The sequence below is a fragment of the Papio anubis genome, chromosome 14 (genome assembly GCF_008728515.1).
Source record: "Papio anubis isolate 15944 chromosome 14, Panubis1.0, whole genome shotgun sequence".
Classification (NCBI taxonomy): domain Eukaryota; kingdom Metazoa; phylum Chordata; class Mammalia; order Primates; family Cercopithecidae; genus Papio; species Papio anubis.
Window position 1 is genome coordinate 73,813,762 of NC_044989.1, and position 12,819 is coordinate 73,826,580.

Consider the following 12,819-nt stretch of genomic DNA (forward strand, 5'->3'; position numbering starts at 1 on the left):
GTCTGCCTCCCATAGTTTCTGTTTACTCGTTCTGTTCACATGTACAACCCCCATGTGGCCCTGCATGACCTGGTATCTTCCCCAGCTGTGAGTATATGTGACTAATAAATACCGTCAGTCTCCTCTGTCCAGTGTTGTATTTAGCCAATCCAGAACCATCAAGCAGGAATCCCTCCCTCATCAACAGGGTGAAGAGGAGGCAAATGAAAGAAATATTTATGTCTATGTTTGATTCATATTGTATTGAAATGGTCCCTTGATATTAGTTGCCCTGATTTCTTATTGGCAAACCTCTGGGTCCTATTTCATAACAAGCAGAAAGTGACTGCCGAGCTTCATCTCAAATTGGCTCCAAAGTATGAGTTAAGATAATTTACATATCAGGTAAAGTAGCTACACTTAACATAATTTGAATAGTTTAAATTACAAGATAAATTGGAAACAAGTTTGGATCTGGATTGTTGAAAAAGAATTGGTGACACCATTAGAAAGTAGGGTAGTCAATTTAGTTTTGGACATACTGAGTTTGATTTGTCAGGAGATCATTTGGTTTGAAGTGTCTTCAAAGCCGATTGAACAAATGGGAAATAGGAAATACAAATTTGGAAGTTCTTAAATAATTCATGATTAAAATTATGCCATAAGAGTAGTTAAGCTTTCTGAAGGAGCATTGGTAGAGAGAAAAGCAAAATGTCAAGGATTAGTACCTCATGGAATACAATAGCAGAAACAGGCCAATAGAAAATACCAAAAAGGACAGATACTTTGTTTAGATTCTTACTCTGATTTAGTTCTTACCTCTTCAGTTTCCATTTCCATTTCTTAGTGCCTTTACCATGTCACACTGGATTTTGTTGCACGTACATTTAGGATTGCTATGTCTTCTTGGTGGATTGATCCTTTATCATTATGTAAGATTCCTCTTTGTCCCTAGTAATTTTCTTTGTTCTGAAGATTATCTTATATAGCCAATCCTACATAATAGTTCTTTTCTTTCTTCTTCTTCCTCTTCTTCTTCTCCCCCTCCTCCTCCTTTTCTTCTTCTTCTTTCTTCTTCCTCCTCCTCCTCTTTCTTCCTCTTCTTCCTTCTTCTTCTTCTTCTTTTTTTTTTTTTTTTTTTAAAAGAGATAAGGTCATCAGCTCACAGCAGCCTTGAATTCCTGGGCTCAAGCAGTCCTTCTGTCTCACCCTCTGAGTAGCTAGGACTATAGATGCACCCTACCATGCCCAGCTAATCTTTTTTTTTTTTTTTTGTAGAGACAAGGTCTTGCTATGTTGCCCAGGCTGGTTTTCAGCTCCTGGCCTTTCAAAGCCTGATCCTCCCATCTTGACTTTCCAAAGTGCTGGGATTACAGGCATAAGCCACTATACCCAGCCTTTTAATCTGTCTTTTAGTTTCAGTCTTCCTATGTCATTGTGTTTGAAGTGAATTTTTTTGTAGACATCATGTAATTGGGTCATTAAAAAAAAAATCCATTCTGCTAATATCTGTATTTTAGTTTGTTTGTTTATTTATTTTGGGATGGAGTCTCGCTCTGTCACCGGGCTGGAGTATAGTGGTGTGACCTCGGCTCACTGCAACCTCTGCCTCCCAGGTTCAAGCGTGTCTCCTTGCCTCAGCCTCCCAAGTAGCTGGGACTACAGGTGCACACCACCATGCCTGGCTAATTTTTGTATTTTTAGTGGGGACAGGCTTTCACCATGTTGGCCAAGATGGTCTCGATCTCTTGACCTTGTGATCCACCCGCCTTGGTCTCCTGAAGTGCTGGGATTATAGGCGTAGTTTGTTTATTTAGATAGTTTATACCTGAAGTTAATATTGATCTATTATGCCTTAAGTCTGCAATTTTATTATTTATTTTCACTTTATTCCTGTTTCTCTTGTCTTGCCTTACTATGGGTTTCATGAACATATTTTAGAATTTCACTTTATTTATTTTTATTGTTTATTTATTTATTAATTTATGAGATGGAGTCTCGCTCTGTCGCCCAGGCTGGAGTGCAGTGGCACGATCTCGGCTCACTGCAAGCTCCATCTCCCGGGTTCACGCCATTCTTCTACCTCAGCCTCCCAATTAGCTGGGATTACAGGTGTGTGCCATCAGGCCCGGCTAATTGTTTTGTATTTTTGGTAGAGATGGGGTTTCACCATGTTGGCCAGCTGGTTTCAAACTCCTGACCTCTAGTGATCCGCCTGCATCAGCCTCCCAAAGTGCTGGGATTATAGGCGTGAGCCACCGAGCCCGGCCCTTGGTGTGGATTTCTTTGGGTTTCCTGTTTGGAGCTGACTTACCTTCTTTAATCTATAAGTTTATGTCTCGTCAAATTTGGAATGTTTTCAGACTTTATTTCTTTGAATTTAACTCATCTTGTTTGCATCATTTGATTGTCTTCTCCCTCTCTATCGCGTTCACACTCTCTCTCTCTCTGTCTCTGTCTCTCTCTCTCTTTCTCGGCTCACTGCAACCTCTGCCTCCTGGGTTCAAGCGATTCTTGTGTCTCAGCCTCCCGCGTAGCTGGAATATTAGGCGTGTACCACCACGCCCAGCTAATTTTTTGTATTTTTAGTAGAGACGGGGTTTCACCATGTTGGCCAGGTTGGTCTTGAACTCCTGACCTTAAGTGATCCACCCGCCTCAGCCTCCCAAAGAGCTGGGATTACAGGCGTGAGCAACCACAGCCAGCCTTGATTGTCTTTTCTCAGTCAATTTGTGATTTTCCTGGTTCTTAGTGGTAAAAACAAATTTTGATTATATCCTGGACATTTTGGATATTATGTTAGGAGACTTTGATTCCTATTTATAATCTTCTGTTTAGCAGGCAGTTGCTCTATTTAGGTTTTCCATGTAGGTTCTGGCCTATTTATGTGGCTGTGATCCCAAAGATAATTTAGTTTTCAGGGTAGTTGCATTCTGGTCTATTTCAGTGGTACCATTGAGGCTCCCACTCAGTCCCTGTTGGTGATGCTTATGTGGGTGGAATGGCCTTCCTCAAGGCCTGCTGCTGCTGTGTGGGAAGGGGGAGATGCTAACCCACAGAGTAGAGAACATTTCCCTGGGCCTGCCCCTGGACCACCTGGTGTCAGTGGGTCACCCACTTGATTCTTGTTGATGGCATTCATGGAGTTAGAAAATGCTTTTCTAGGCCTCCTGATGCATCTAGGTAGGATGCTGGGCCCTGGGATGGAGAACATTTCCTTGAACCTACTCTCTGGGTTTCTCAGTGCTAGTGGACTTCCCATTCAATTTTTGCTAGTGCCACTGGGGAAGGAAAGTGGCTACCTGGGCTGCCTTTTACCACAGGAGAATTAGGAGATGGTGGACCTAGGTCTCTTGTTGCTGGCTAGAGGACAGGGAGATGCCAAATCTGTTGGGACTCTCCACCTGGTTTTTGCTGACACTACAGTTCAGGTGGTGCAAGCTTACCTGTTGCTGCTGGGTTGGAGTAGGGTGTGGGGAAATGGGACTGTCTGCTAAGTCTGCTGGGCTGCCCGTTTCTTGGTCCTTGGGCTATAGACAGCAGGCTTTTCTTGGACTTCTTTCCGCCCTCCTTCCTTCCCTTTCTCCTTCCCACTATTCCTATTCCTATTTCTATTTCTGGCCTTAGTCCAACAGTGTAGGCCTCTCCAGAGTCCAGCCTCAGATATGACAGTTAAAAAGAAAACTGAGAAAGTAATTGCCATGTTGTTCTCCAGTCTGGAGGTCCTTAGCCAGTCTGCCTTTCACTTTCTACCTTTCAGTCTTTATCTGATTGGCTTTTGGTTTCTAGGGAAATGGAGGGAAAAGCAAATTTGTGTCATTTTGTCAGGGAACAGAAGACAACTGGAGTTTCGAAAACTTGACTTCGATGTGCTATTGTCTTTGGTTGTTGGTAGAAATAATCATACAGGGGAAGCGAGGTAAAGGTCTTTCTCAGGCAATATTGAATAAACTCAGGGATCTCAAGCCACAGAATGTGGGGACACCTATGCCATGAAACTTTCCTAACTTTTCTAAAATCTGTAGTCCCCATCCTGAACTATTAATAATAGCTGACATTTATTGCTTGTTCACATTGCTAAGCATTTTACATATTATTATTATAATGTACATTAGTTATATAATACAGGTCGAGCGTCCCGAATCTGAAAATCCGCAATCCAAAATAGTCCAAAATCTGAAACTTTTTGACTGTTGATGTGATATTCAAAGGAATTACTCATTAGCGCATTTTGGATTTCAGATTTTTGGATTAGGTATGCACAGTGTATTCTTTTATCATATTATTATGCCATATTGTTTTATATTTGTATCTGACTTATGATGATGGGCGCTGCTATTATTCTATTTGCTATCTGAGCAAAATGAAACTTAGAGAAATTAAGTGACTTGCCCAGAGTCCCACTTTCTCTAAGAGGATTTTGATAGCTTCATTCCATATTGTTCTCTCTGTTTTTGAAGTTTTGAATGCCTTTATAACTTTACCATAAACATATCACACCATCAGTTTATACAAATTCTTTCTCAAAGAGGGCACCAATTTAATTTCTATTATATACTTAACACAAATCTTGGCGTATGATAAAGGCATGAAAGAGTCTCGATGATTGTTTCCTAACTTAAGAGTTCATCACTTAGTGGTACGGTACTGGCTGCCTCAGCTTGTTTACAGCATCAGGTAGTGACATAGTAGGAAACAATGCTTTGTGCAAGAAAGGATTTTAACTTCTTCCTAGGTAATATCAACACCCAGGGCTTCAGTTATTTTCTATGACTGATGACTTCCAATTGTAGGACTCTATCTAGATATATCTTACACTCCAAATGTTTGTATCTGACTACTATGGAATGTCTTCATTTGGATGTCCCAAAGGCATCTTAATGTCAGAACTTTAAAAATGGAACCAATCATCTCTTTAAACCTACTCTTCCTTCTCTATTTCTTTTCAGGGAATGAGTGTCTACTTATTAGCCAAGCTAGAAACTTGTATTCTTCTTTCCCCCTCATCCCTGCCCAATCACTCAATCCCGTTGCTTCTGACTATCAGACTCCCATTCTCTTTTCTGAATTACTGCATTAGTAATGGAAAACTGATCATCTTCTCTGCCACTCATTTTTTGTATTAAGCGAAACTAGTCTGTTTACAGGGCAGACTTGATAATGTCACTTCCTAGTTTGGAGTTCTTGCTTTCCATTGTTAACCTCAGGGTAAATTCTAAACTCCTTAGTACATAGTAGAAGGTCCCTGCTTACCTTCGTAGCCTTATACTTGCCTCTTTTTTCATAGTGAACTACTGTCATTTCTTCATGATGCTAGACCCTCTTGTCTCCTTGATCTCATAGATGCTATTTTCTCTACTTGGAATGCTTCCCTATTCTTTATATGCCCATTTTTGCCTCATTTCTGGTTTTATCCTTTCATTCTGAGCTTTGCTGTCTTTCAGGAAAATGTTTCTGTTTTTTGCTGTTCACCATGACTCTTTAAGAAAGAGCCAGATACTCCTTATATATGTTACTATAGTGTCCTGTAAACAACCTCCCTAATCACTGCCCTTACACTGAATTTAGTAATTGCTTTTTTTCACTTGTTTCTATCTCCCACAGGACTTTAAGCTCTTTGAGGGTAGAGCTAGGGCTTTGCTAATATATATATTTTTGCACCTGGCCGTGAAAGCTGCTCAATAAGTATCTGTTGAATGACTTAATGAATCGATGAATATTAAATGAATTAATGTGCCTGGGTAGACTGGAGAGGGGTAGAATAAGATGGTAGGTTTTGTATTTTGGCAGGGATCAGTTCTCAAGAAAGTGGATCAAATAAATGTAAGTATCATATTTCATTGACTATATGTCAGTTGTAATGAAAGCCTATGCATTAGTGTCTTATCACTATTTTATTGATCTCTAACATGAGGCTGTGTCTGTATGACTTGAATGGCCTATATGTCTTACTTTATGTTGTTTGGTGGGTATTGGGGTTTGTGTTCCCTGCCTCTAAACCTAATTGATTTTTCTATTAGTTTTCCTGCCATAATTTTTATTGACGCCCAGTCTTTTGTTTAACTTTACTACCTTAGGTTGTTATTTGTTGGGTATCTTCTCCCTTGAAGATGCAAGTTACTCAGGGCAGGGAGGGAACCTGAGTGTGGCTCAGAGTAAGGGAGGACTTTAGTTTGGGGCAGGACTTTGAAGGGTTCTGTTAAAGATGAGGAGCCTAGAAGCAGGATCTGAAATTACATCTTCTCCTGTCCTTGGGTTATATTTACATCCGCTGTGCTAATAAGAGTATCAAAAATTCCTGTTTGAACTGTGATATACTTGTGTTATAGTTTAGTTATGAGAGAATGTAGTTTAAGATGATGAATGTTGAAGTAAACATCTTTGAGTTAGGGGTGCACCTATCAGGGTGGTTTGATGACTGGGCATTATTAGGACTAGGGTATAACCTTCCCAGGGTTATTCTGTTAGGAAGTAGTGTTTGGGATTTGATGTTTGAGTACCGGGTTCATGAACTTTTCATAACACCAGCAGTTCATTAGCTTTTTGAAACCCCTGCCCACTTAGGAATGAGGAAGAGTGTATAACGCACTTAACCTAACAATTCCTGCTTTCACATTGAAAAAGAACTTAGTGATAGCAACAACAAAATTAGGAATTAAATCATAGGCTATAGTGTTAGCTTGTATATGTGATTTTTGTGTTATAAAACAGTGCCCTATTATCTTTTGAAACTAAGCAATTTTATTACATTTAACTTGATTTTGTATTGCAAGTTATTTACATGGCATACATTTATCAACAGGACGACATTAATGAATTATCAGTATGCAGGAACTTTGGAAGGGTTATATTTACATCCGCTGTGCTAATAAGAGTATCAAAAATTCCTGTTTGAACTGTGATATACTTGTGTTATAGTTTAGTTATGAGAGAATATAGTTTAAGATGATGAATGTTGAAGTAAACATCTATGAGTTTACTGAGGGATTAACCAAATACAGCAAAATTAAAATTAGTTATCAATAATTAATAATTAGGAACTTATAAAAATGATATAGTAATTAGAAAGCAAGAATAACAGCAATGATGACAAAGACCCATTTAAAATATCACTGGTGTCTTTTTAAAAACTACATGAATTTGAGTTTACTTCTCTGTACACACAATAGGTGCTTTTGCCAGACTTCTTTTTTAAAAAAACTTTTTTATTTTTAATTTTTATGAGAACATAGTAGGTGTTTATATTTATGGGGTACATGAGATATTTTGACACAAACATACGATATGCAATAATCACATCAAGGTAAATGGTGTATCTGTCACCTCAAGCATTCATTATTTCTTTATGTTGTGAAAAGTACAGTTATACTCTTTTAATTTAAAATGTGTTATAAATAATTGTTGACTGTAGTCACCCTGTTGTACTATATCATATTCTAGAGCTTATTCATTCTAACTACATTTTTGTACCCATTAACCATCCTCCCCACTACCTTCCTAGCCCCATTACAGACTTATTAGTGACTGAATTAGAGGGCTCAAAATTAGAACTATAGTAATTTATTTGTGTGTGCTAGTATTAAAACCCATAATAATTCACTTGGAATGATTACTGATAAGAGGCTCTTAGTCATATGTAAAATGGAAGTATGGAATTGTACCTCATTTTGTCTGTAAGAAATAAAGGGCTCGCTTATTCTTCTTATGCCAGTATATACTTGGGGAAATAAAATTGTACTGTCTTTATCACCTAAGGAAGCCTTCTGTGTTACTAAGCACCTTAGTATGGAGAAGAGTTCTTGAGTAAGTTGTACCCAGTTGTTAGTCTTAATGTTATCTCTAGGAGGCATACAGTTCTGACGAATATACAACTTTGGTATAGTATAGTCTTTTTCTGGCAGCCATGTTCCTCTTCTTGGTCGAAACTTACCTCTTCAACTCACCCCTACTTCTGAAAATGAATCTCCAAAGATTTGATCAGTATATAGTAATATTGTAACACTCACGCTTAGTGTATTCTTCTTTCCCAGGGCTGAGAGAATAATAAGCACTCTAAAAACATACCATTTTTCATCATGAACTCCTTACTTACATAGACATATTTTAAAATTCATAATTTGTGGATTTGTGATCACCATTCTTCTGACAGTTTGACATATATGTCCTTAACTTTATATAGAACTGACAAGAATTCTTCTTTAACATCATGCATCTCCTCCTGCACTTTTAACAGCTTAACCTATAGTTGTTCTTCCAGTTTTCTTTGCTAATCTTTTCCTTTACCCCGAGGTTAAGAAGACCTTATCTTATGTAACCTTCTGGATCCTTCAAGGACCTGGACTGTACATCTTAACTCCTTAGCTATTTATGTCATTTGTCACCATTCATGGTGTCACTAATAATTTGTAATGGCCAAAGGGATGTAAAAACTTTGAGAAATTAGGAAATCATTTAGAAAAACAAGGTTCTGTTTTGTTAATCTGTTTTGGTTTATTAACTTCTTGAGCCTGTTCTGTTTCCTTACAAAAAACTTTTCTTATTTTCTTTAGACCCAGGAGGCAAGAACCTCACAAAATTTTGTAACCCATATTCCTTCTCAAGTTACAGTGCATGTTGCGTTTTTAAATTTTTTACTTTTCTTGAAGAGTTAATACTTGATACTTCTAGTTCTTTACTTTAAAATTCACTCCTCTACCCATTTCATTCTATATTCAGCTCCTTTGGAGCTCGTCAGTAGCCATAGAAAGCCAGTCAGTTGTAGTGGAAAGAGCTCAGAATTTGGATTTAGAGTTCAAGGGTTAAAGTACCAGTTTTTGTCACTTACCCACCTACAATTCTAGAAAAACTATGTATCTTTGCACTTAAAATGTGATCTGAGGACCAATAACATTGGGCATCTCTGGGGAGCTTGTTAGAAATGCAGAATTTCAGGTCCCACCCAGACCTACTGAGTCAGAATCTGCAAGTTAACAAGATCCCAACACTGAGAAGCACTGTTACATGGTCGTCTTTGCAACTCGGTTTCCCTATACGTAAAGTATGGATAATACTTGCTCTATATATCAATCATCTTAACATCATCTGACACATCATATGTTTTACCAATTTATTGTCAGCCTCCTTCTGCTGGAATACAAATAGGCTCTGCGAGGTAGGGATTATTGTCTGTTCATTTATTGCTGTATGTAGAACAGTGCCTAGCACATAATAAGAATTCATGTATTTTGAATGAACAATGAATGAATGGACAGCTTGTCAAATCCTGTCATTTCTGTTGCAGTCACTTACTTTACACTGCTGTTTAAAACTGCTTTCATTTCATATGGAAACGTTCGTTGGATTGTGCAACCCAGATTTTTACATTCCCTTCTCACTCATCTTGAAAACTTTAAAACTGTAAACAACTTGCCATGCCATATGGAATTAAGTTCAAACTCTTCAGAGTAACCTTTAGAGTCTTTTTCAGTTTTATGTACTTAAATATATATACATTATACAGGGTGCATTTGCTGGGAGAGTCCTTCAAACTCACTGCACACATAGCATCCCTGTAGGCCATATTGTACTGCCCCTGTGGGACTTTGGGTGCAAGAGGAACCTGTGAAAATAAGCTGATGATCCTTTGCTGTACCAGGGATCATAAAGTCTTTTGTCTCTGACTGAAGACCTTATGTCTTATGCTAGCCTACAAGACACAATAACAGATTGTAAGTAGGGTGAAATCAAATCCTAGACCCAACAGCATTATCCCATCTCATTGATAATTCTCTAAAAATCCAAGTTTTAAGATCCTTATAATATTTCATCTGCTGGATATACTATTGTTTATAACCATTACTCTGTTGTTGAAGATTTAAAATATTTTTACTTTAGTTTTCTAATTAATATATTTGTGTGCAAATATTTGTCTCCTTTGATGACTGTTTCCTTAGGATTCATTTCTAGGAGCTTTTTAAAGGCTCAAAGCTTGCGTTTTTTCGGCACATAGAATTTAAAATAGAAAATTTTATATAATATTAACAAATCTCTTTTTCTTTAGGAGATGCCTCTAAAGGAGGCATAGTTAAAGTTACTCAATCCAACTTGAAGTCAGGCATCACTACCACTCCTGTTGATTCAGAGATTGGATCTCATTTATCCTTGTCCTTTGAGGACCTGTCTCAGTTGACTGTAAGTTCTCCTCTAGAAACTACTACTGGTCAACACACCAGTACTGTCAACCAAAGGCCATTAGCGGATACTCATCTAACTGAAGAGACTCTGAAAGTCACAGCTATTCCTGAACCAGCTTACCAGAAGACTGCAACACCAACAGTACTCTCTAGTTCCCACTCACACAGGGGGAAGCCCAGTATTTTCTACCAGCAGGGCTTGCCAGACAGTCATCTAACTGAAGAGGCTTTGAAAGTTTTAGCTGCTCCTGGACCAACTGACCAGACAACTGGCATACCAACTCTAACTTCTACTTCCTACTCACATAGAGAGAAGCCTGGTATTTTTTACCAACAAGAGTTACCAGAGAGTAACTTAACTGAAGAGCCTTTGAAAGTTTCAGCTGCTCCTGGCCCAGTGGAGCAGAAAACTGGAATACCTACAGTATCCTCTACATCCCACTCACATGGAGAGGACCTCCTTTTTTTCTATCGACAGACCTTGCCAGATGGTCATCTAACTGATCAGGCTCTGAAAGTTTCAGCTATGTCTGGACCGGCTGACCAGAAGACTGGGACAGCAACAGTACTCTCTACTCCCCACTCACATAGAGAGAAGCCTGGTATTTTTTACCAACAAGAGTTCCCAGATAGTCATCAAACTGAAGAGACTCTTAAAGTTTCGTTCACTCCTGGACCAGCTGACCAGAAGACTGAGATACCAGCAGTACAGTCTAGTTCTTACTCACAGAGAGAAAAGCCTAGTATTTTGTACCCACAGGTGTTAGCAGACAGTCATCTACCTGAAGAGGGTCTGAGCGTTTCAGCTGTTGCTGGACCAGCTGACCAGAAGACTGGCCTACCAACAGTACCCTCTAATGCATACTCACACAGAGAGAAGCTCCGTATTTTCTACGAACAGGCCTTGCTGGACAGCCAACTACCCGAAGAGGTTCTGAAAAATTCAGCTGTTTCTGGACCAGCTGACAGAAAGACGGGGACACCAACTGTAACCTCTACTTCCTCTGTGTCCTCTTCACTTGGAGAAAAGCCTGGTGCTTTCTATCTGCAGACCTTACCCAATAGTCATCTAACTGAAGAGGCTCTGAAAGTATCAGTTGTTCCTGGACCCGGTGATCAGAAGACTGGGATACCCTCAGCACCATCTAGTTTCTACTCACACAGAGAGAAGCCCGTTATTTTTTCCCAGCAGACCCTACCAGACTTTCTTTTCCCTGAAGAAGCTCTGAAGGTTTCAGCTGTTTCTGTATTGGCTGCCCAGAAGACGGGGACACCAACAGTGTCCTCTAATTCTCACTCACATAGCGAGAAATCTAGTATTTTCTACCAGCAAGAGTTGCCAGACAGTGATCTACCTAGAGAATCTCTGAAAATGTCTGCTATTCCTGGACTGACTGACCAGAAGACTGTCCCAACACCAACAGTACCTTCAGGTTCCTTCTCACATAGAGAGAAGCCCAGTATTTTCTATCAGCAGGAATTGCCAGATAGTCATCCAACTGAAAAGGCTGTGAAAGTTTCAACTGGCCCTGGACCAGCTGACCAGAAGACTGAGATACCAACAATACAGTCTAGTTCTTACCCACAGAGGGAGAAGCCTAGTGTTTTTTACCCACAGGTGTTATCAGACAGTCATCTACCTGAAGAGAGTCTGAAAGTTTCAGCCTTCCCTGGACCAGCTGATCAGACGACTGACACACCAGCAGTACCCTCTACTTTCTACTCACAAAGAGAGAAGCCTGGTATTTTCTACCAACAGACCTTGCCAGAGAGTCATCTGCCTAAAGAGGCTCTGAAAATTTCAGTAGCTCCTGGACCAGCAGACCAGAGGACGGGCACACCAACTGTAACCTCAACTTCCTACTCACAATATAGAGAAAAGCCCAGCATTTTCCACCAACAGGCCTTGCCAGGTACTCATATACCTGAAGAGGCTCAGAAAGTTTCAGCTGTTACTGGACTGGGTGACCAGAAGACTTGGATACCAGGAGTACTTTCTACTTTCTACTCACAAAGAGAGAAGCCTGGTATTTTCTATCAACAGACCTTGCCAGGTAGTCATATACCTGAAGAGGCACAGAAAGGTTCAACTGTTCCTGGACCAGCTGACCAGAAGACTGGGACACCAACTCCAACCTCTACTTCCTACTCACACACAGAGAAGCCTGGTATTTTCTACCAACAGGTCTTGCCAGATAATCATCCAACTGAAGAGGCTCTGAATATTTCAGTTGCCTATGAACCAGTTGACCAGACAACTGGCACACCAACTGCAACCTCTACTTCCTACTCACAACATCGAGAGAAGCCCAGCATTTTCTACCAACAGTCGTTGCCAAGTAGTCATCTAACTGAAGAGGCACGGAAAGTTTCAGTGGTTCCTGGACCAGCTGACCAGAAGACTGGGATACCAAGTTTACCCTCTACTTTCTACTCACACACAGAGAAGCCTGGTGTTTTCTACCAACAGGTCTTGCCAGATAATCATCCAACTGAAGAGGCTCTGAATATTTCAGTTGCCTATGAACCAGTTGACCAGACAACTGGCACACCAACTGCAACCTCTACTTCCTACTCACAACATAGAGAGAAGCCCAGCATTTTCTACCAACAGTCGTTGCCAAGTAGTCATCTAACTGAAGAGGCACGGAAAGTTTCATTGGTTCCT

At 39.8% G+C, this 12,819-nt stretch overlaps 1 protein-coding gene across 1 annotated transcript in view; it reads left to right on the forward strand.

The window, feature by feature from the left end:
• Positions 1-12,819, forward strand: part of ALMS1 (ALMS1 centrosome and basal body associated protein) — a 221,054-nt gene that overhangs the window by 56,792 nt on the left and 151,443 nt on the right. The window contains exon 8 of the mRNA XM_031655501.1: positions 10,019-12,795. Coding sequence (XP_031511361.1) covers positions 10,019-12,795 — 2,777 coding nt within the window. The remainder of the gene's footprint in view (positions 1-10,018; positions 12,796-12,819) is intronic.